Genomic DNA, 26,048 nt, shown 5'->3' with positions numbered 1-26,048 from the left:
CGGATTTTTATTGCAAAGTTTTTGTAGAACATTGATAAAACAAGGCCTATTTCATTGCACATTTATTGATAGACAATTAGATGATATGGATGAATCTCTGGAAAATAAAAATAACATTCTAAACAATTTAAAACATAAAATTCAGATAAAATTTTTACCTTACACACTGAATTCTAATATACAACAGAAAATACACAGAAAGAAAAGCTCTGTTCTCTATGGAAAGCCAAAAGCTGAATACAGGACACGACAGTTGAAATATATTAATGGATATACAATACTTGGCAGCATTGAAAGGGCTGTGAAAGACTTGTCCCAGATAAAAAGATGATTTCAGTCATTTTGCTGATGGTCCTTTTAGATAGCATGGCTGCACAGGAGCAGGAGAGTGAGGGAGACTGGGTTAGTAGGAGCAGGTCTAGGAGGGGGCAGGAATAGGTGGAAGGATCAGAAATGAACGACTATCCATTAGGGCCAAGGTTGCTGGAAATACCGTGTATCTTGGAAGATGATGTTAGCATTTTCATCTTTCAAGGGGTTTCCTCCTCCAGGTGGAAAATAAATGTTTCTATGCCCCCAAACATATAGAAAATAGGCTTTTCTAGCTTTTCTATAGAAACTCAGTGTCCAGCATCAAGGTATCATTTGCCAAACCCTGGACGCCCGACAGGCATTCATGTGCTGCTGATGCTCCATGGTGACAGTATTGGTAGTGTCCTAGTTTGTATTCGGTCAGAGGAGTTATGTTGTGAGAGACCAGGAGGTGGTCCAGGACTCAAACAAATCCCGTAAGAAATTCTGAACATTTCAAGATTTACAGCATATTGCCTTTCCTTCCTCTGGAAGGAGGAAATTGAATTAAAGATGATTTCAATGCATCAGCTAATGGGAGTATGTTTTAACAGAGTAACCATTATTTTTTTTACAACTTGGAGTTGATTTTTCCTTTGGAGTTGGTCGATGTTTTTTTCCCTTGGAGTTGGTTGACCTGGAGATATACTTGTTTGGGGCTATAGTCATTAAACGTTCCCCTCTAGTATATTTTTCACTATTATATTCTTGTTTAGTGTATTTTTTTCTAATATATTAACCAGGAAGTTTAAAGAATGTGAATACATCAGGGAAGGCATGTCACGGGCTGAGTCAGATAGTTTCATAAAGTATCTGCATATTCTGCTATTCTAGAATTTTACAACTAAGATGTGACATATTACCTCTAAAGAACCAAACGAGGGGGAACAAATAAACATGCCTATGCCCAGAGATTTTACCCTTTAAGGATTATCATATTTCCCCTGCCTGAGACAGGCTTGATACTGCCACAAGTCTCCAAATTGAATGTCCTCTAATGGGGACAATAGGTGCTGATAAGCCCTACTGGTTACTGCTAAGCATGGCCATTATTTCCCAATCCCACCATTCCTTTGGCTGCTATCTTCACCCTGATGAAGTGGCCACCACATTTGGGGAGCATGCTTGATATATTGGAATCTTCCATGTATTCTCTGAAAACTTTAATTCACCAAAGTCATAAAATATCCCAAACACTATTAGTTTGTGTCTCTAATATCGCAATATCTTCCGGGTCCCTGAGGATATATTTCATAGAGTATTAGCTCCTCAAGATAGATTTGGGAAACACTGGGCTATGCAAAAGAAAACAGATTTCTCTCTGCATTGGCGTATACATTCATATAGGAGCCTTCAATGTACTGATATACCTTGATAATCTCAAGAAAAAAATGTGATTTCCCGTATTTGATCATGGGATTCTTTTTGGTTGTAAAGTTTCTGATTGGACTCATTTTTCAAGGAATGCAACTTAGGGAAAAAACACACAACATTATTAGGTTTTAGTGAAAATAACTATTTCTAGATTTAAATATTGAATAAACTGTTTTAAAAATATAACTATAACTGCAATAACACTCTTTTTACCAAAGAAATCTTTATGAATAATTATAACAATTATCTTCAGGGAAATAAATTAGCATTATATAATGTTTAGTAGCTCACCAGATTTCCAAGATAAAAGTATAGTAACTAGTTGAAAGAATTTTTTTTAATCTAAAATATTATTGGAAAGAGATATCTTAAAAGTTATATGTGCATTATGTGCATTTTTAAGTGAAAATCACACTTAAGTCATCTTACATATAATCTTCTGATGACTTGGCCATTTCTCTTTCTCCTTGCATCCACATATCAGAATGAGGCTTATAGGATCTGATATAACAGAATTAAATCATAGCTATATCCTTTGTTGCAGGATAACCATGAGCAATTTAATCTCTGTAAGCTTCAGTTTTCTTATATATAAAACAGGAATAATAGTAATAATAATAACTACTATATTTTGTGCAAGTTAATGGAAATGATACATTTGATACACTCAGCATTTTCCTGATATACAGTAAAAATGAACCATACAGACACATGCATGTAACTATTATGCACTTTTGAGAAAGTCTAAAATGGGGTGATATTGTTAGAATTTGTTCATAGACTTGAGCTCAGAATATGCACTCATTGTCTCAATTTACCATAATGTCATGGTTTAGAAAAATTCCAAAAATGTGTCACCTCCTTTCCCCCCCACATTACCATTGCAACAGAGGGAACTAGAAAGCAATAGAATGATGTGTTAAATCACTGGGTTTGTCACCATTGCACAGTGTTATCCTCCTCTAACTTAGCTATTGATTTGGAAAGGCTATTTCAGCTGCCAGAATGCATGAGTGATGGGGACGTTGTTCAGATAACAGAAATGTATCCTATGGTAATGTAGCTAATTAAACTCCATGCTATACACTCTCATCATAGCCTTGTACTGTCTCTTTCATAACATGCATCACACTTGACATTAGGCATTTAGTTTTTGCTTTCCACACTGAACTCTAACCCCAGTACCAGCAGGCACTATGCCTTTCTTGGTGGTAACAATACCCCAACACCCAAAGTACTGTCTAATGCCCCGTAGGATTTCCAGCAATATTTGTGATACTGAGAGCCATGCTGTACATAAAACTCATGTTTCCTCCTAGCCAACTGTACCTTCAGGTGCGTTTTTATGTGATTGATACATGGGGCCAAATTGTAAGTTTACTAGTCAACATTTTTAAGAGCAGGGCGGTGTTCCTGTTGAGAACCCTGATGACATTCGGAACAGACTTTAGAAACATGAAAACTGGTTATTGGTCAGATCAAAAATATAACCACAGAAAGCAAATTATTGAGGGTCTTGGTGATAAAATTGACAAAAGGACAGAAAAGGAAATGTGTGGTTTTTTTTTTGCCACTACTACCCTCTAGTGGAGTAATGGCTAAAGGAAAGGGGCTTGTTTTTGGAGAGTGAAGCTTATCCTTAATTTGAGGCATAATAGAGCATTTGTACAGAAGCAAGTCATGTGTACATTTTTCTTCACTATCCCTGGAGCATAAATATACCCAACTAACGGTTATGCCCAATGGCATTACATTTCAATGAATGGTATCATTTGAAGTAATGCATGGTGCAAGAAGGATGGGCAACTGGCTATACATTTTAGCCACAATAAAAGATTGTTATCCCCAAATGTGTGCAATGTACCATAAGAAGAAGTACGGCTATAATAATTATATTGATTCTTCATCCTGTCAATGGCAAGCAACATAAAATTAGGGACATTAATGTTTCAGTGGTCTTCAGTTATTACAGCCTTTGATTTGCATCAAATCACTTGGTGAGGCCAGATTAAAACATGACCACTGTGCATTCAGTTAGAAGGCGAATCTAGTGAATACTTTCTCAGCAAAATATAGGCCACTGTATTCAACACCATTAGCAGCTATGTGGACATAATTGGAAAAAATATCATATCTTCTTTTTATTTTCTGAAGAATCAAGTTATCCAAAAAGTACCTTGTAACGTTAAGGTTCCAGATGCCCTCTCCCCCTGGGGAAGGAGGAGAAGAAATTCCGTAAGAGCATATTGAGTTTATATGACTTTGGGTGCAGAAAAATTACAATGTTGGGCTTCTTCTTTTCCAACCTTTAGAAGTTACAGTTTAGAAGTGCAAGAGGATCTCCACCCTTTAAAAGACAGGATTCACTCATTAGAAGTAACGGGCACTCTTGGAAAGAGCAAGAGACAGTGTGTATGCAACTTACTCCAGACCCTGCCACCTCAAGATCAACACCTTACACTGCCCTCCGTGTAGAGAACCAGCTCCCTGGGTTCATTTACTTGTTCAGATTCCAAAGCTCATAATTTACAAAAGAACTCTTTCATTTTATGGAAGAGGGTGTGAATACTATATGTCAAACAGAGAAAACGATTTTCCTTCCAGTTTTACGCATAGTTCAAGACCTCCTATTTCTTATTGGAGTCTACAGGTTTCTTTATATTCACAACTTAGAAGTCAACTCTATGGTGAACATAAGACAAGCTCTACTTGATTGTAATAGATAATTATCCTGACCTCTTTGAAAAGAGGTGTTTATAATCAGTTAATTAGGGTGCTCGCCATTTACATTGTACATGAAAATTGTTGTCACAGAGAAAATACCAAAGACTATGTAGAATAATTTTCTTCTTATGTTTCTAATAACAAGTGAGAAAAAGATGACCTGGAGAGTAAGGTAATTAACTGCTGTAGCTTCGGGCTCACATGTGTTTGACCCAAATTACCCAAAACAATGCAGGGCATAATGATTATTTTAAAATAAATAAGTTTACAAAATTTAAATCAGCCAATTTAATAAGTGTTGCTTTTGAGAAAAATAATAAAATGCAATTCTCCATAAAGGATAAAATGCTTGAGAGTAAAAAATGGTCTTGCTCTCAGGGGACCAGGTTTATCAGGTTAGCTCTGCCAACTAAGTCAAGTCACTAAACCAGAGGTCCTCAAACTTTTTAAACAGGTGGCCAGTTCACTGTCCCTCAGACATTCCACACATGTGCACTGCGGGCCCGGGACGAGTCGGCTGCTAAGCAGGACAGGCAGCGGAGGCAAAAACACCCGGCGGGCCGGATAAATGTTTTTGGTGGGCCACATGTGGCCCACGGGCCATAGTTTGAGGACCCCTGCTAAACTATCTGGTAGGATCAGTATCTTTACCTGTCAAATGGCAGTAAAGTGACATGAAGACAGGGGCACCTTTTGCTTGAGTCACCACAGTATCCACAGTGCTTATACTCGGTCATAAAAATGGTAGGAACTTGATAAATACTTGTTTAATGGGTGACACTACATAAATAAAAAGCCACTTATATCACTGAATTATAAAAGTAAAAATGATGCATATCAAATACTTAGAAAAAATACTTAATTATCATTGTTTTTCATGTATAAGAACATCTAATCCTGTTTGTCCTTATCATAGTGTGCTATAGGGAAAACATTCTTTAATCAGTTTACAGTTATACTAGTAAACATGTAAGGTGGCATCAAGGATGTTTCATACTTTGCATTTGAAATGTTCTAATCATGCCATTATGCGAAGTATATAAAGAATTTGAAGTTGCAACAGAAACATTGGGGTGCTTTTGAAAATAGTAACAACGGAACAAACATAAAAACACCATCTTCTATACTTGTCTCATTGGATAGCACTTTTTATATAATTTGTTTTTTCATTATTTCCAAAGTTCAGTAACACATCATTTCAATAAGAGTATCTTTAGAGAACATTTCAAACCATACTCCAGTCTCTAGAAGGTGTATTTGGTTTGCAGATGGGGGAGAGGGTGATGGAATGTTTACTCCAGCAGAATGACCTTCTGTTGATACCATACATATAATAATGTATAGGCACGCAGGCAATATCCTCTGGGGCACCATTCTGAAGTGAGAGTAATGGAATAGAGAGGATTGAGGCTGACAGTGGCAAATAGGTTGTATGATATGAAGAGATGGAGCCGGTCAAGTAACTGGGTACCTAACCCAGTTTCAGTCCAAGCACTAACCTCTTAATTGTGTTTTCCAGGATATGAATGATTACCCTCCAGTGTTTAGTAAACGCATCTACAAAGGGATCGTGGCTCCAGATGCTGTCAAGGGTACACCGATCACAAGCGTTTATGCTGAAGATGCAGACCCTCCTGTAAGTAAAGGACGTTGACCAATATTCCGTAGTAAGGAAACCGTTAATGCTCGCGAGTGAATGACCCAGTTCCCAAGGCAGCACGTGTTGTTTGTGTATTTCATTCTGTTCACTCACCCATTTTATGTTCTCTCACCTGTTGCATCTACAGGTACAGACTATATTTCAAATGATTATTGTTGAAGTTAAACAATTAAGGATAAGCTTTTTGTCTCACTATAATTCAAAATTTACTATTCACCAATGCATCTAGTACTAATGATAAATATATAGAGACATAATTGTCTACATGTGGAGCCAGTATAATTTGGATTCTTTATTTAGAAAAGTTAAAGTTTAGTAAAGGTAGTTTTTATCCTTATATGTTTTCCATTATATTCATGCATAATTATTTTATTATCAAACTCTAAATCAACATATAATACTCATATTGAATGTGTTAATTTTGGTAAACTAATATCTTAACATCACTTTTAGATGACACTACATATGGGTGACACTACTTAAATAAAAAGCCATTTATATCACAGAATTATGAAAGTAAAAGTGATGCATATCAAATTCTTAGAAAAAATACTTAATTGTCATTAAAAAAAATAAATTATTTTTTATCAAGGATTTTACCTTATTAAGATATCCCAAATTGCCTTTCAAGATTTAGGGGTTTTAATTAAAACAATATTATAGCAGAAATGAGGCAAGTTTTTCTAATGCATTAAAAATAGAATATAGAAGTGATAGTATCTGTATAAAATGCTTTCTAAAAATAATTTGAGTACTTTATAAATGCTAGTTATTCTCATAATGACCAAATGATGAAGATGTATTTATTTATTTTTTTTTTACTGGAGTGAACTCACACCTTTAAGTCAGTGGCTGATATATTATAAAAATATCAAAGGTGTTGAATAACATATTTTAGAAAAGTGAAAAAATATATAAAGCACATGAATTTATAAGAGGTTTTAAAGTTCTGTTTCATATTCCTAATATAAATAGTACTTATGTACTGCTATTTATCTAATAAAGGTGAACAGCAGTCATAACAGTTTTTAGCTTCAATTGTGACATCATATAAAGTCTTTTTGACTAAGAGGTCTTGGAAATAGTAATGTTAAGGTGAAAGCAGTGAACTTTCACTCAGAAGCTCCTTTCTTTGAGTATGCTATGATGTCTTTGAAACATTTATTACATCTCGGGAAATATGATAGGCAAAATGTCATAGTCTTTTTTTAATTGGATTTACTGGGGTGACATTGTTATATAATATTATATATACGTCAGGTATACAATTATGCAATATATCATCTCTATATTGTATTGTGTGTTCACTACCCCAAGTCAAGTCTCTTTCCATCACCATTTATCCCCCCTTGACTCTCTTCTACCTCCCCCAACCCCCTTTTCGCTCTGGTCATCACCATACTGTTGCCTGTGTCCATGGGTCTTTCATTTTTTTCTTTGTTTAATCTTTTCACTTTCTCATCCAGCCCCTAACCCCTTTCCGTTTGACAGCTGTCAGTCTGTCCCCTGTATCCATGAGTCTGTCTCCACTTTGTTTGTTAGTTTATGTTGTTCATTGGATTCCACATATAAACGGAGTCATAGTCGAACACACTAATAGAGATGGTAAATGTGAAATAGGTGATCTGTCTGCCTTTTAAGTAAACTCTCAAAGTTACAGAATAGTTTCAAATTAGGAATGTACATTCAGTTCTATTCAAGACATGCGTTGGACACCAATTCCATAATGGTCATTGTGCAAATCAGGTTTTGCTCCCCAGAAACTGATTCCAAACTTACAGAGAAAAAGGAACTGCATATAGAAACTGTAACACACGGGCTAAATGGTGTAATCAGACACAGCATCTTAGCAGATTCAGATTTCAGAGAAATTTTCATCAGTGCAGAATTTAAGATAATATTAAGGTTAGTGGCATAAATGACGAAAGACTAAAAGTAAGCCTGCTGGTCACCAATGTGGGGCAGATCTCAAAGATGGCAAAATCCTCACTTTACTTTTGGCACCTGTGACCTTGTTACCTAGTTTGACATTCAGGTCACTGTACTGATATGAGAGAAGCTGTCTTTAGTCCACTGTCCATTTTATAAAGCTATATTATTTATTTAGAGAGCAGACCCTGTTTTTATACCCTGCCTCTCTCATGGAAATTTACCAGGCTCAAATTCCACATTTCTTTGAAAGTTCTTAGGTTGGCATTCCCAGTACTTTTTAACATTAAATATATAGTCCTGACTTTTTATTAGATGGAAGGTGATTGCCAGCCATTCAGTTGGAATGCTGAGGATACCTTATTTCGGTTAGTGAATATGTATGATATCAGACTCAGTTTTAATCCTCAAAACACTAGCAGTCTTTTTGGTATAACCAATATTCAGCCTGTTCTCCAATTATTGCTGCCAATTGGGCCCCTTAAATAAGCATAGTTCCAATTTGGCTGCACCTATACCAATTTGAAATAAAAGCTCAATTCCATGAAAAATTTCAGAAAGAAATATTACAGTACACAGTTTTCAAAAATATTATGATCTCATTTTACTTCTATTATTTTATGTTGGAGTCTTAAATACAGACTAAGTATTTGTTGAATGAACTTGTCAAGTGTTTTCTACTTGTTCCTATTATAAGCATGTATTAATTACAAGATAGTTTCAATTTCATACCCTTCACATCTCCTCTGTCAGCTCTTTAAGTTGGGGCTATAAGTATCTATGGGGACATATGTTTACATAAAGGTCTCCTTTCCAAACTAGAAAGTAATGACCTTTAGGGCAGGAATCACAACTTACTCGAGTTTGTATTCCCACATCTAACTCTATGCTTGGTACTTAATAGCCTGTTAGAAAAATTGGTTGAATAATTCAAATAAATGATTAAATTAATGTTTATATCTATGCTCTTCAGAATTGACAAATTAAGAGTTCTTTAGAAATTTAGTTATTTGTGACCCTGAGAAAATGTCGTAGTGTGTTAGCCTCAGTTTGGCTATTTAAAGGCTGTAGAATTAAGGGAGGTGGTGCATATGCTTAGCACAGTTTCTGCACCCTTCTATAGCAGGTATTGTTAGAATTCTGCAATAATAATTTCATTTCTAGAGGTTGGCTGCATTTTTTAAGGCATCTTGTTTCTTTTGAATGAAGTGAGAACCACCCATTTTAAAGTAGAAAATAGCAACAACAAAATCTTTTGAAGTATCAGATGGAGAAACTGGGTAAGGTCTTAGAGCCAGAGCGAGCATTGTTGCTGAATATAAATTAAAAATTATAAAATGCATGTTGTGCAAAACGAAAGTGCTCTCGAGGGAAGGGAAAAATCTTCAAGGGACTTTTTTTTTTTCCTTCCCATTGAATTAAAGCTGTTAGGACTTTGATTTTCTGCCTTGATTTTGTGACAGCATCGATGTGAACAGTGAATGACTAATCGTTTTGGATATTTAAAATTGCTAACTTTTTCTTTCTGCTCAGCAGAGATGTCTTACTCCAAATGTTCACAAAACATAAAACTGCAAGTGTAATTTCCATTTGCATATACTTATTCTTTCTGAAGCTACCTCTCACGCCCCATGATACAAAAGTTCTCTTTGTGGGCCCAGTAAATGCCTGACACAATAGTGTCCTCTGTGAGCACATGGGAAGGAAAAAGTGGGATAAATGAATGAAATTTACATTTTGCTCATCTCCAAGAAAATCTGAGGGACCTAGAAGTATTACCTTTTCATTTTCATATCATTCTTTTTACTTCACGCATTTTAGGAATTCATAAGATTCTTGTTTAAAGTAAAGCAGTAATTGAAACATGTTTAATATTAGCAATTTAAACAAACTCTCTTATTTGCCTGTATTGGTGTAAGAATTATTTAGACATTGAAGACTCCTTTTTTCTTTTCTTATATTGATTTATGAATTAAATGTATTTCATAAAAATGATCTTGTATGTTCTCGCTCAATAGTAATTGGTTTAAAAATCAATAAGTATTCTCACTCTACTTTTTTTCCCAAGGATTTCTCTAAAAGGAAAATAATTGCAGTATGTGGGGCATTTCCCCCCCTCTTTGGAGATTTTGAGAGATATACTAATCCTCGGAGTTCAAACAAGCTACCTGAGGAATTATTGTTAAAGTGTTTTCACGGGTGGCTTTTACACTCTCCTCACTCACTCAAGGGCACTGTTGTTGATCTCTAGAGAGTGGAAAAGATGGTCAGGTTTTTCATTTATGATTCATACCTTGAGTTTTACTAAAATGTCATGTCATCACCAAGTAATGGCAGATAATTATGGTGCTTAAAATGCTTAACCTTTAAATAGTTATTCTGATGCAGTCTGTTAGTAGAGGGCATAACAGTAAAATGAAAGCAACAACCAAGTGTCTTTATCCATGATTTACCGCTTGCTTTTTGTGCAATAGTTAAAACTCTACAGAGCCAGGAGTGTTATAAGATTGTATTTTTATCTCCAAATAATATAAGCGGTCCTTTATCATTTCCGAATGACACCTCCACAGTTCTATTTTTCACCACTTGCCACATACTGACTTGTGTTGTTATGCTGTATTGATTTAGGTTATTGCTAGCAATGTTGCGAAAACTTTGGTTTTAAACATCATTGCCTACAAACCAAATTGCTGACTCAGGAGCATGTGGGGGCAGTGTACTCAGCACAGTGGGTTTTTTGTTTGTTTGTTTGTTTGTTTGTTTTCCTCACACCAAAGGTGTTAAGGAAATAATCAAGAACTATTTTCATAATGCATGCCAGCTTGTGCAAATTGAGAAGATATAACCCCAGCCTTAGTCCCTTTGGTCTTAAATACTTCATTTGAAAGCACACCATGAAACAGTCGGGACTTGATCTTTACAATGACAGTGAGTTATAATTAGCTTTGAAAGTGTAAATGAGTACAAAAGGGAGGGCTTTATGAGAAAGTTAATACATAGTTAATGTCAAGAAAAGGCAATGGGAAGTACTCTAAGAATCTGTGTTATTTTCTTTCCTTTTTTATAGCATATAGATTTCTTTCAAGAATAATTATAATGTTAAAATTACTTGAAATCAATATTAGATTTTAACTGTTAGTGATGTAAATGTTGCTCTGCTGATTAGGAAACTGCCATGCTTATCAGCTAAAATGATGGCTTATGGCTTAAATAATTTCCTTTGTTTTGAATTTCTTGTCAGAGAAAATGGGAACAGTGCCTTTGAAAGGGTAGCTTGGCCTGGCCAATATGGTTCAGTGGTTGAGCATTGACCTGTAAACCAGGAGGTCATGGTTCGATTCTTGGTCAGGGCACATGCTGGGTTAAGGTCTCAATCTCCATTGAAGAGTGCGTGCAGAAGGCAGCCGATCAATGATTTTCTCTCATCACTGATGTTTCTATCTCTCTCTCCCTCTCCCTCCCTCTCTGAAATCAATTAAAAGAAAAAAGAAAAAGAGAGTAGCTTGGCTTCTCAGAAGTTGGGTTCTTGGCCTTAACACCCTCAAAGCCAGGCCATGGTAACTCTTGGTCTCATTGATATTCCATTTCCTTAAATGATAGCTATTGTTAGGTGGTAGACCACACGAAACATGTGCCTGCCACAATATAAACACTTTGTAGTACTTATTGAATGAATAAATCAATCAGAAAACATTTAGTGTGGACTTCACAAATAAGACTATGGCAAGAGAGAAACAGAGATGAAGCCATGTGAGTGTGTATGAAAGGTGCCAAGGAGTGAAGGTGCCCCGGTATGGTCTGAGCTGCTCTGGGTCAGAATTCGAGGGTAGAAGAAATCAGCATAGAAAAGCTATCCAAAAATTTCAGTCAAAACGTTCATCAGTTGTTCCTGAATTTGTATGCAGTGATTGGAACTGATTCAATGAATGTTAGCTATTAAAAGAATGCATTAAGGCTGTTTTTAGCTACTCATCTGGGGACAGGAAATATGGAAGATATGTTTTATGGAATACAGTTTATTATATAGGAAGAAGAAGCTTACTAATGACTTGCAAACAGGGCAGAGGCAAAATTAAAGCTATATATTAGAACAATTAATTTCCTGTGATACACTTTTATCATTGAATGAGATAAATGAAACCAGGAGGTGAGTTAGCAGCTATTGCTTTCATTTCAGCATGAAAAGGAAAAGATTAATAATGAAAATGGGGGAAATATAAACACTTAAAAGCCATTGAAATAGAAGAATTAACAGTGATTGGGCCTGGGGTTGAATATCACAGACAGAATAAAAGCACAATCAGAAGTGAATCAAGAGTTTCTCTCTAGCTGGAGTGAAAAAAATATTTGCTTTGTTGCATCTCTTGGTTTACTCAAATATGTCTTAAAGTTTTTACAATATACACCTTGCAAGTTCTTTCTTCTTTCCTTCTTTTGTAAAAATATATTTTTATTGATTTCAGAGAGAGATATAGAAGCATCAATGATGAGAATCACTGATGGGCTGCCTTCTGCCACTGGGGACCGAGCCGACAACCTGGGCGTGTGCCCTGACCAGGAACAGAACCGTGACCTCCTGGTTCATGGTTTGATGCTCAACCACTGAGCCACACTCACCAGGCTATCCCACATATTCTTTATTCACTCCTCCACTTACAGATATTTAGGTTATGTCCTCAATTTGGCTGTTGTGAGTAATGTGTCCATGAACATGGGAGTGCAAATATTTCTCTGGAATCCAGATTTCAAAGCATTCAAGAAAATTTCAGTGACAGGAGCATTAACAGTTATGTTATGGACTCTGATATCAAAAGGATTCCCATGTAGCTGTGATCTTTATTAACAGTGAAGTAGCCTGTGTGTATTTCTAGCACAGCAGGATTTTATGAACATATAGCAACAAAATTGCAATGTAATAACAGAATAGGAAGAAAAAAATACCATTACATAAAGTTAGAAAAAAGCAAAAATGCACACAGTAGTACCAGTTAGATTTACCTACCCAAATGCTGCAGAGTAAACAATACCAAATATCACTAGTTCATTATTTTAAAAAATTATATTTTGTGAGGCAGCTGGGTTGGCTGGTCTTGGATTCAGGCTGAAGGTTGAGTTCATGTCCAGTTCACATGCTTCTTTCCTCAGGAATCCTTTACTGAGCCACTTGCTGTTCACATAGTGAAGGACAGGATCACAAAAGAACTTGCTTAACTGCATGATCACATCTGAGACTTTTGGTTGTGTCACAGTCCCTCAGCTTCCATCGACCAAAGCAAGTCACAGGGCCAAGCCCCAAATCAGTGGGGCAAGAAGTAGAGCTAAAAAAAAAAAAGGAGAAGGGGGAGGGAGGGGAGGGGGGGGAGGAGAAAAGGAATATTTGCTGAACAATCATGCAGTGCACCACAACAGTGTAGTAAAAAGCTACTCTTTAAGTGCATTAAAATGGTTGCCCTTTTTGAAAAAAAGGAGGAAGTTATATTAAGTAGGAACAAGATGTGAGGATAAATTGACATAAAGAAATGAGAAATAAATATGCCTGGCAGATCCGTTGATGAAAATGTTCCATAAATTATTGGTTATATTTTACTTAAATCTCTGTACATGTGGTCCAAACAAAATAAAAATCCCTCAGTATTTAAGGCACTACATTAAGTGTTAACGATTAAAATTTTCACGTTTTCTAGCCTTAGAATTTCAAACATAAAGACATAGACATTAATCTCAAATCAATCAAGTCAATAAAAATGACAACTGCGGAACCTTTAAGGAATAATGTTTAGGGTGCTGTAAAACCAGGCACGAGGAGTCTGATTTTGTGTAGTGACTCAAGGATGATTCTGGACAGAAGAATCAGGCTCAAAAGTAGGAGGGAAAAAAATAAGTTTTAAAAAACAAAGGAGGCAATTTTGTAAGGAGGTAGAGAGATACACCTGAGTCAGATTGTATTCAGTCTAGTGGCCACAAAGACAGTGTCAAGATGTTTTGTTTCATCCTAAGAAAAATGGGAGGATTTTAAGACAGAAAGGATAGGGTTGCTAATTACTAGCTCTAGTTCAAGTTCATCTTTACTTTTAAGTTCCCTTGGTTTGGAAGTTGGTTTTTGTGAAGGAAGTTTTATTTTGTTTGGACCACAGGTACAGAGATTTTAGTAAAATATAATTTAAAGGAAGTTAAATATGCCCCCATGGTTACCTTATACATTTAAAAAATGTATCCAAATGAAGAAATGTTAAAAGAAATATATGATTTGATGTCTCTAGGAGATTGACTTATGTTTGCCTTTGAAAAACATTTCCCAAAAGAGTTAGTGGTAAATAATCTTGAAGCAAATATTTCTTAAAATCTTTAGTAGCTATGTGAATACAATATCTGTAGAAACTGAACTATATGCAGACATTATGTTAAGTTAATAATATATGACATAAGGACCTTGCCTTTAAGAGCTTCAACTCACTGTGTTGTCAAAGCATAGTGGTCACTTCAGGTGTTTAAAAGCAGGGTTGGGCCCTAACCGGTTTGGCTCAGTGGATAGAGCGTCGGCCTGCGGACTGAAGGGTTCCAGGTTCGATTCCGGTCAAGGGCATGTGCCTTGATTGCGGGCACATCCCCAGTAGGGGGTGTGCAGGAGGCAGCTTATCGATGTTTCTCTCTCATCGATGTTTCTAACTCTCTATCCCTCTCCCTTCCTCTCTGTAGAAAATCAATAAAATATGTTAAAAAAAACACACAAACATGTAGAATTTAAAAGCAGTGTTGGGGGGGAGGAAGAAAGAAAAGCACATGATCCTCTCAGTGGTTACATGGAGAGTTTGACTGCAGTTTTTTCTACTCTCTTTTAAGTAGACCTTAACATCTAGTTAAATGCACTAAAATTTTTAAATGAATAAAAAAATTATAAGTGAACAACAACAACCACAAATCAAACCACTTTATAGTATTCCCTGATGCTAAATCATATTTGAGAAATTTTGTGAATCGCACTGTTACAGAATACATCAGATTAGCTGATTTCAAAGATATTGAGGAAAAACAATTTTGGAAACCATGTCAGAGAGAAAACTCTTTGTGTGCTTGAAAACAAATTACCTAATGTTTATGTGTAATGATAATAATAGGGTTAGTATTTCCTGACAAAATGCGATTGCCATTATTATGAAGAAAATTGCATTGGTCTGAGCAATTTCTTGGTAATTATGTATTTAAGAAAAATGACTAAATCCAGGTATCCCCTGATAGTAAGCATTTATTATTTTGTCCATTATAGTCTCATTGAAATTCCTTATGTTTGCAGGTTTAGAACATCTTTCACACAGATCTGCAATTACCTTCTGTAGTAATTAACTACATTCTCACCATCATTAAGTCAAAACATACTGTGCTTGACACTAACTATAAGAATGGAAATTAAAAGTAAAAATGTACTAAGTAATAAAGAAAATAGTTGAAATCTCAAGGTTACGTTTTCTTTATATAAATTTACATTTATTCAGCTACATTAGTTACATATGCCTTGTTATTGTATAGAAATATGTTACTTTTAGTTTTAAAAAAATTAACATAAGCAGAATTGTGACAGGATTTTTTTTTTTTTGGTCTGTCATATTCCCATTATCTAGAAAAACTGCCAGGCTCAGAATATCATCTCAGTATACCACCAAATTACTACATATGTACTAAATAAATTACCATTCTAGTTGTTTTGTCTCATATTAATATTTATTAAGTTTTACATATGTCAAATTTAGTAGATAAAAGGACATCACAGTGATGAAATCATGCCTTTCACATTTTGGAAACTGCACAATATTTAAATAAGTCACATACTATTCCAAATTGTATTTGGAAAGAAGCCTAATACACAAACAAACAAATTAATTAATTCATTTAATAGATGTCATAAATCATGTCGTTCTTTGGGGCTATTAGGGTTGGCAAACATACCCAGAGTCCCATTAAGTTATTGACTAATGTTACTAGTGTTTGTGTTTGTGTTTAACTAGGAAAAATTATATTGTATACATAATCCTTTAAGACTTAAGTTACATAAAGGAGTTACTTAACTTCTTTGAACCTCATTTCCATATAAGAATAATAAGATCATTTCAGTGGGTTGGTGCTTGTATTTAACGAAAAATGAAAACAGTTAGTGAATGTCAGGCACATAGATTTTGTTTTTTTTTGTGTGTGTGTGTTGTTTTTTTTATTGCTAAAAGTATTACAAAGGGTATTACATATGTGTCCTCCCCCCCGCCCCCGCCCTTGACAATCCCCTGGCCTCCCTTACCCCCCAGTGTCTTATGTCCATTAGTTATGCTTATATGCATGCATACAAGTCCTTCGGTTGATCTCTTACTCCCCTCCCTCCTGCCCCCCAACTCTCTCTGGCCTTCCCACTGCAGTTTGACAATCAGTTTGAGGCAGCTCTGCCTCTGTATCTATTATTGTTCAAAAGTTTGTAATGGTCTTTATTATCCATGAATGAGTGAGATCATGAGGTATTTTTCCTTCATTGACTGGCTTGTTTCACTTAGCATAATGCTCTCCAGTTCCATCCATGCTGTTGCAAATGGTAAGAGTTCCTTCTTTTTTACAGCAGCATAGTATTCCATCGTGTAGATGTACCACAGTTTTCTAATCCATTCATCTACTGTTGGACACTTAGGCTGTTTCCAGATCTTAGGTATGGTGAATTGAGGCACAGATTTTGGTTGCTATTTCCACCTCAGTCTTGCTTTCATGGCAAAAATGCCTCACCTTGCCTCTGGTCTGGGACAGTGCTTGTATCCTCATCATTTGTGAACTTTAGGATACCAATGCCTGGACTCTGGAAGTAACTCTGGTGTCATCCATGACATTGTCTAATTGGAAAATCAAGTTTTCATATAACTATCATGCTAATAGAGTCTTTAAAATATCCCCAAATAAGTACAGGGGTGGGCAAAAGTATGTTTGCAGTTGTTTCTATAGAAAATAATAGAGCAATTAATAATTAATAATACAGGAATAAACTCCGTGTTTCACATTCTGAAACCTATTTCAAAACAGTAAACCTATTTTTGCAAATCCCTGTATGTACAAATTTTAATTAAATTTTTACAGGATATTTTGTTTTAAAAGACATCTTCAACTTATTCCACTTAATAATGATACATACCTACTTTTATCCCTTTGAGTTTAAAATAAAATGTCCCAAATCTTGACACATAAATTGTTTTAGTTTGTCACTCTAATACTCAAATAATATAACAGATCAGCTTCCACATATAACACAACCACTGTAATATCTACAAATCAAACTATTTTTAGGCATATTACATTTTCTTATTTAAGTGTCTACGTAGAGAGGTATAAAATCCACTTGACTATAACTCTGAAAATCTGTGCTCTAGTTCTAGCACCTTCATTTGGTACATCCATGCTTCTGATAGCTTTATCAGAAATATGAGATCATGGTGTTTTTCTGTGCACCTCCCCACTTAACCAAATATGAGCCCATAGTACATAAGTATGTATTTCTCACCATTGCCTATCATCTTGAGAGATGAATGTGAATAGCTATGGATGAGTATCTATGACCAGATATTGATGGGTTTAAAATTGAAAACTTGTCAACAATTTAACCACATTATGAGTTAAGTAGATTCTTAGAGATCCTCTATACCATATAGAAAATTATCTATGTATCTATGATTTTTGCAATCACTAAAAATATTACTAAAAATATCTCAGTTTTGTTCAATGATGTGTAACTCAGATTTATTACATCATGCAGTATATAGTTGGTGTAAGAACACATCATCTATAACCTATTACTGTAGATCATATGAGGATTTATTTATTAGAAAAATTCAGAGGATTCCATAATTTTTTTAAAGGAGAGCTTCATATCAGAATGTATTAACTATAATAGGAATTAACATGGAATATAATCACCGAAGCTGAGAAGTAGGGAAGAGATCATGTTTTACATTCACCCAATCCAGAAAAAAGGGGCGGGGAGAATTTTCCTTATGATAGATGGTTTCATTTTTCTACTACTGTACTCGAATCTTTTTGAAGGGATATTAGCAGATATGGTGTTTAGGGAGTAAGTTGAGATTCATAAAATTAAAGACAAATGGAAGAGAGGATAGTCAAGTCAACCATTATTTTATTATTTTACTTAATTTTGAATGACATGTAGTAAAAACTCTTCGCTAATTTAGATTGAGTTATTGGAATGAAATGAAGATTATGCTACATCTGCACCTGGAATTATGGAAAATTGAAATATGATTTTTCACTTTTAAAGGCCATGCTTTTTAAAAATCATTTTAACATTATCACTACACTTTGTGTTTGTTGTGTGACTGTAAATTAATAATATATATATATATAATTTTATTGTAGGGATTACCTGCAAGTCGTGTGAGATATAGAGTAGATGGTGTCCAGTCTCCTTATCCTGCCAGTATTTTTGATGTAGAAGAAGATTCTGGAACAGTAATAACTCGAGTCAATCTTAATGAAGAACCTACGACCATTTTTAAGGTTAGTTTTCCTTACTTGTCTATTAGATGCTTAATTTTTATTGAAAGTTTGGTTTAACAGGTGACCATACTTCTTTCTATTTTTCTTCTTTTTAATATTTTAAAATTACTAACAATACATTTTAACTGCATTGACACTTTGATAATACAGTTCGATAAAAAGAAAAAATCACTCGATATTTCACACCTTGGAGATAACTAGAATTTACCATTTTACTCTCTATCCTTATGATATATTTCTATTTAAATACAAATACATGTTTTAAGTAACATGGTAATATTATTCATACTGCTTTTTTAACTTATACATACCAATGAATACTATTAATGCTATTATTTTTATGGTTGCATAATATTCTGTTGTATGAATACACTATCCTTTATGTTTGTTTGTTTATACCTTGTTGGATAACTAGGCTGTTTCTAATTTTTTGCTATACTAATCTTTGCTTTCATGAAACTCCTTTTGCAATTATCATTTGCCACTTGCCTTTTTTTTTCCTTAAATAACTGCAGGCAGAATTGCTGGATCAAGTTTATATTCTCATGATTTGTTATACTTCCAGAAAATGTGAAATAATATTATCCCTCACTATTCCCATAAGTAATCTATTTTGTTGAATGTGTCCATTTTCTATAGTTACTTAGAATAAAATTTTTTACTGTGAATAAAGCCTTTGGCTCTACAAAGAGTTTAGTGGTGTAATAAAGCGTATGTTTCTGTGTGAAACCAAACAGCTCTGCGCCTGAGTTGTTTGCTTGACTTAAAAGATTTACAACCCTTAAGCACAGAAAACATAAGGCCCACCCCAGTATTACCTGATATAAATCAAAATAAAACTAATCTAAACCCTAATATAAGTAAAGGCATCCAACACATTTTGATTGTTCTCATAATAGTCTCCATTTTTTTCAATCAAATACTCATCAGTTAACATTGCAACTATCAATAAATACTATGTCTCACATAATTTTATCAGTATTTGGAATAATTATTTTCTTTGTAAGATTGAAATCTAAAGGTAAATATGGCTCTCAGATGATCCTTGGTTATGGTTTCATGATCTAGTTTGAATAAATTTAGATTAGTAATCTGTAGCTTTCAAAATTATATTCTGGAGAAACATAATTTTGAATATTGTTTAGCATTTCTTACCATAAACACTAAAATTCTTCTAGATATAAAGTAGGTTATCAAAGAAAATGATAAATCATAAAAGTTATTTTAATAATAAATCTTATACAGCTATTACACTTAAGACTAAAGCTTTTTTAGTTTGCATTATTTGAACACTTCCTGCTGTAAACTTGGTTTTATATGTTGAAATTGTTTTTAAGTGAGTGTATTTCAAAGTGTGTTAAAGTCTAAACATTTCCAATTTTATCCCCCAGAGTAAGTACTTCTGGCCTATAATCTTGCAGAAAATTAATTCATTTTGGAAAAAATTAATTTCCTTATATATGCAAGCTAATTAGCTTTTTGCTATTGATGTGACTGAATTTAACACTTTTTAAATGTGTTAGTGCCTAGAAAGACATGTTTTCACTGTAGGCACAGTGAAATTATGGGAGTTTATCTTCGGGAGATATAACATAACTGTTTTACTGGTAGTTTTATTTATCATAGAGTTACTAACTCAATTTATTTGAGTTATATCATCTCACAAATTAAAGTAATAACATCTACCTGGCAGGGTTTTGTGCAGATTAAATAATACATGTAGCATACATTAGTACATTGCCTGCTACCTGGTGTTCAGTGTTCTGCCTCCTAGAATCAGGCAGTCCAGTGATTAAAAGCACATATGGAAAAATGAGAAAGTGTTTTGTTGTAAATAATTTTAACGTGAATTTTCATTACTTTTTAAGTTGGTGGTTATTGCGTTTGATGATGGTGAGCCTGTGATGTCCAGCAGTGCCGTGGTGAAAATCCTTGTCTTACATCCTGGAGAAATCCCACGTTTCACACAAGAGGAATACAGGTATTGATTCCCATTGGGTTTTGTAATTAATAAAGGGCTTAGCTTTGTTTTGGCTTCTAAACATTGATGTGATATATGAAGTTATCAATGAAGTGATCTCCCAATTCTCGTCTAAGCTTCTCTAAATTGGCATAACATTATATTTATTTTAAAAGTTAATATAGATAAAATAACACTTTACTGAAATAATATTAGTTTTACTAATGCTTTGATGAGTGGATCCTTTACAAGTAACTAAAGCAAGCTTTGAAAAATACAGCATTGTGTTTGGGGGTTTAAAATATAACTAATGGTCTCAATGGTAAGAAGCAGCCATTTAGTTTCTTACTATTGACAGACACACTATTTTACCCTATTTGGGCATGTTTCAGAAATGATATTTCCCAAAAAATCAGTGAAAGAGAAAAAGAGGCACACAGAGAGAGTATAATGTGTGTATGTGTATAATGTTTGTTACATATTTATAGCTATAGAGTTAGTGTGTACACTATGTTAGGTCAGGCTGCCATGATAAAATATTATGAACTGGGTGTTTTAAACAGTAGACATGTATTTTCTCACAGTTTTGGAGACTGGAAGTCTGAGATCAGGGTGCCAGCATGGTCAGATTCTGGTGAGGACTCTCTTCCTGGCGTATAGATGGCTGCCTTCTCACTTGGGCTCACTAGGGGGGGGGGAAGTGCTCTGCTGTCTCTTGTCAGGACACTAATCCCAAAATAAAGACCTCATTCTCAGGGCCTGATCTAAATCGAATTACCTCCCAATCGCCCCTTCTCCATTGTTTTATTTTTATCTCCAGTTAAAACATTAACCTACTTTTTTTAGTATGTTAGCACCCACAGGAGATAGTTTTCTCACAGACATTTCAGGAGACCCACTATATACTGCATATTTACTACTCACTTATTCTGGCCATAGCATTAACATATTGTATGCGGGAAACGTATTTATACTATAGTATAAATATGTTTATACTATGGTATATACTACCAGTCAACGTAAAACGTATAAATACGTTTCCCGCATTAAAAGGCAGCCAGTCATTACATTCCAGAGGTTTTCAACCATGTGTAGAAATAAAGAACTATATGAAAAATAAAATACAATAATAGAAGCTCACAATACTAAGGAAGCATGTTGGAGACACACTTGCTGGTAACTGTGTGTGAACATGATCAACATAGTGTTGAGCTGTATCTTGAAGGAAAGTAGAGATAAGTCACTGAATAAAAATGTGGAAAGATGTTGCACTCCAAAGACTCAGCATATACAAAATTATAAGTGAGGAATATGGGAGATGTATTGAATTCCAGAATATTTTAGTAAGTTATTCTATCTAAAGACCAATTAGAAGAAAATATCATATAAGAGAACACTTTATCATATTCTAGAATGTAGACTTTATTGCTCTGATAATTTCTAAGAACTACTTAAAAATATTAAGCTAGTTCAGGGGCTACAATACTGAAGGAGGAGGTAAGTGATCCATCTGGGAATATTTACCACACTCAACCAAGGAGTCTTCTCCTTTAGTTAAAAGCTGTCCATGCAATATTCAAATACTAAATTAAATTATATAATTACCAGAAACATTGTACATAACACATATGTAAACCATTGAGTTGTAAAGCATATTTAAAATAATATTAATTTTTTATCAATCTATGTTTAAGGTCATTTTCTCCATTGTGTCTATTATTACCAAATCCCTTCCCTTTCTGCTGACATGGTAACCTCCAATTTTTTTGTTTGGAACATACAGTTTTCTGCTCTTGGAGAATTTACTTGAATGTGTACACTTTGTTCTTCTCAAGAACCAAAATGCGTGTAAACTCTTATTTCTCACTAAATTATGTAGTAGATGCTCACACACACACACACACAAAAATGTTCTTGCTGTTTGAGGTGGGTTCGAAAATCCCTCCCAGTTTCAGCCCAATAAAAGTTTCTCTTGGCTCTCAAAAGCTTCTCACCCCAAATCTATTCAATCCTTGGAAGCCCCAAGAGAAGAGAAACGTGGTATAGTGTGTAACAGTTTCCCTTTAAATAAACTCAAAAAATGGTGTCCCCTATCGCCAGGCTTTCATTTGGAGCTCATGTTCTTATTAATAGAAGTATGCCTTGCTCCTTAACTTCTCTAGCTAAAACATTGTGGTATTATGGCCAAAGTAATAGATCTCATTAGGGCATTGCTCACTTAGCTTTCTTTTTCAAATTGTCTTCATTTAACTCCACCATTTAAAAATAATTTTTCAATGAATAATTTACCATTCCTTACCTTCTTTGCAAATAGATTCTATTAATAAAGTTGTTAACTTATAGAAGAAGCAGCTGGCCAATTATTGGCGCTAAAATTAAGAGGATTCACATGATCACATGTGGAAGAATTTTTTACCTTCCAGAAGAACATATCTAATAATTACAGAGAGTGCCCTGACTATCCTGGTTCATTTGTCATTCTGATACATAGAGGTAATTTGGCAGTCATTGCTTCCTGCAGTTTCTGAAGGGAATCCTACAAAAGTATCAATATAATTGCTGTAAATGATTCAGTAGTCCTTGAGTACTTGTTTTGTTTTCTATCAGACACCCAGAAATTGGGATAATAAAACGTCATATTAAATATCAGCAGCCCTAGCCAGTTTGGCTCAGCGGGTAGACCATCAGCCTGCAGACTGAAGGGTCCCGGTTTCAATTCCAGTCAAGGTCACATGCCAGGTAATAGGTTTGATTCCCAGTAGGAAGCGTGCAGGAGGCAGCCAGTCAATGATTTTCTTGCATCATTGATGTTTCTATCTCTTTCCTTCTCCCTTCCTTTCTGAAATCAATAAATACATATATATCGAAAAGTCTATGAAAAATTATAAAAATAAATACATATTGGCAGAGTATACTACTTTTTGAATAAATGCAAAGAATTTAATTTAAATGTTTATGTAGGCCTAATTGTATCTAAAACATGGAATGAACTATTAAGAAACATAAGGTTGATGATTATTTTTCTTTGTCAATCATGTCTTTATCATTTATTAATTATGGTGTTTGTAAAGATTTTTGTAGAAGTACAGTGTAGAGAGTTACTGGATACCTCCTAATCTTTTCTTATTCCTCCTAGGCATACAGCTAGACCGTATTTCCTAGCTTCATTGGCTATGTGGAGCCGGGTGACTTTGAGTCCTGGCCAATAAAATGGGGAACATTAGGGACTTATAATTTCTTGGCCTGATTTAACCTTTTCCCCTGTTGGATGGATGAAATGGAAAAATCCCCAGGAAACCTTGGGAGACATATGTTGGCAGTAGTAGAAATATGATGTAAAAGGAGCTTAGGCCTCTGAATCACAGCTTGGAGGAGAGCTACCTAACTAGGGATGCCCTCAAAGAATTATTATGTTAAGCAAGAAACATGAGGGCTTACCTATCATGTTAGCTGGTCAACTAGGATAGTTGGTCAATATTTTATTTGTATGAAACAACTAATTGAATAATTGATATCTTTTTAGAAACTTTTCTCATTTATATTGCAGTAATTGCCAGTTTGTCATTTTACAACAGTATTCATGGTAGAATCTTGTTATGCTTGTTTGATATTTTCTTTTTATCTGTTCAACTACTAGCTTTGGCAAAATATATGCACCATTTCAGACTGCTGGGATAGCCAACACAGTCTCCTTTCTAAATGGGAAAAAATATAGAACGGTTGCTGTAAATCCCATATGTATCCTTCCCTCTCTTATTGTTTTCAAATCCATTTAGTGCTTGAGCTGGATGCACATAACTTCCAGAGATGCCAGTGTTATTAATACCTGATTATCAGGATGATCCCTTGTGTAGGAATTGATGGATGGCAGACTGTGCCACCCCTAATTGTGCCATTTTGGCATAAGTATTATTTTGAGCTAAAAGCACTTAAAAAATCACAGATGCAAGAAGGGCATTCTCATCTCCTCTTTTCACTTTGAAAACAGAAGATTTACAACTCCCATGTGAGAGATGCCCTTCCTACACCAGGAGAAAAAAAGCATTATCTAATGGGGAGTCGAAGCCAAGAGAATTCTATATAAACAGGCCTTCAAATCACTCTTATCTCCCTTTAGCCTCTCTACAGAGTTTACTTTGCCACAATAGCCTCTCTTTGTTCGCCTTAATATAAAAGCATGTAGGTTCTGTCATTTCTTTGGGTTTTCATTTCATTATGGGGACTCCCATGTCATATAAAATTCACATAAATATATCTGCTTTCCTCTGTTAATTGGTCTTATGTCAGTTTAATACTTAGGTCTAGCCAAAAAATCCTGAAGATAGAGGTAAAATTTTACCTCCCCTCTAGAATTGCTTCTGGTGGAAAAACTTCTGCTTTATGTGATCAAATTTGGCAGGACACAAAATTTTAATGCAAGATGTCTGTCCTTTGTAGGGTTTGTGCGGGAGAGTGCTCCTGGGTTAAGCAGGGAAAGCAGTAATACAAGTTTCATAGCATTGTGAGATGGGGTTTGGTTTTTGCATCTCAGGAATGTCTGCATTTCAGTATTGACTTTTTCAATGCCTCGGTAAAAACTAGTTTTCAACAAGAGTCGGTGTTAAAGAGAGGCTCTAAAGATACAATATTCACATATTTTAGAACTTGAACTGAATTCTTAACCTGACCTCCTCCCTTGACCCAATTATCTTATTTTTGGATTAGCCAGTCATTAAATCTTTAAACCTCTGCATAAAATGGTGAGGGAAGGTTAGGCTGCTTAAAAATAAAGGCCTCCATTTTAATGGTTTAGAAAACAAAACAAAGAAAAACATGCTTTTGGCTCACATGACAGTCTTAAATGAGTTTCAGATTGGTGATAGTCTTCCATGCGATCCTTCAGGGACCCAGGCAAATTTAGGCTCCTCCACCTGTAGCATGTTGCAAAATACCTCTGACCATTGTCATTTCAGTCCACAAGGAGGGAAAGAGGCAGAAGTCCACAACCAGAGATTTTCTGAATCAAGTGAGGTGGGAGTTGCAAATTGTACACCAGCTCACTTTTTATCCCGAAAATTCAGGCACTTTATGAAACAGCAGAGGAGTGCTGTTCCTTGCGAGGCAGCTCTGTCCAATTCTACCTCTATTACTGAGGAAAAGAGACAGTGATGTTGGTGGAGAACTGGCATTAAGTGTGTAATTTTAGACAAGTTATAGATTTTAGTTGCTGCAGTCATTCTAAAATGAGCCGGTTTTTTATTAATACACAACATCAGACCCAAGAACTAATGGTGTAATAGTAAAGAAACTTTTTTTTTACTTTTTAAAATATTTTCGGGAAAGAGAATACAATCTTTTTTAAAATAATAAGAGAATTAATACTTCTTTCCTTTGAAAAGGGAAAATCTCAAAAGGACATTTTGGTATGTTTTAAGTTATGTAGAATGATTTTTATGTGTCAAGTATTAATATTAGATATTCCAAACTAAACCTTTCTGGACTTTAAGCTAACGTTTGGTTATTTGATTACAATGAATTACT

The 26,048-nt window shown here is 34.9% G+C and overlaps 1 protein-coding gene across 1 annotated transcript in view; it reads left to right on the top strand.

Moving 5' to 3' along the window:
• Positions 1 to 26,048, top strand: part of PCDH15 (protocadherin related 15) — a 632,895-nt gene that overhangs the window by 477,852 nt on the left and 128,995 nt on the right. The window contains exons 21-23 of the mRNA XM_070432784.1: positions 5,969 to 6,085; positions 18,428 to 18,568; positions 20,437 to 20,549. Coding sequence (XP_070288885.1) covers positions 5,969 to 6,085; positions 18,428 to 18,568; positions 20,437 to 20,549 — 371 coding nt within the window. The remainder of the gene's footprint in view (positions 1 to 5,968; positions 6,086 to 18,427; positions 18,569 to 20,436; positions 20,550 to 26,048) is intronic.

The sequence above is a fragment of the Myotis yumanensis genome, unplaced genomic scaffold (genome assembly GCF_028538775.1).
Source record: "Myotis yumanensis isolate MYYU_CA2020_CCGP unplaced genomic scaffold, mMyoYum1.0.hap1 SCAF_13, whole genome shotgun sequence".
NCBI lineage: Eukaryota > Metazoa > Chordata > Mammalia > Chiroptera > Vespertilionidae > Myotis > Myotis yumanensis.
This window is presented reverse-complemented; position numbering and strand designations above follow the sequence as displayed.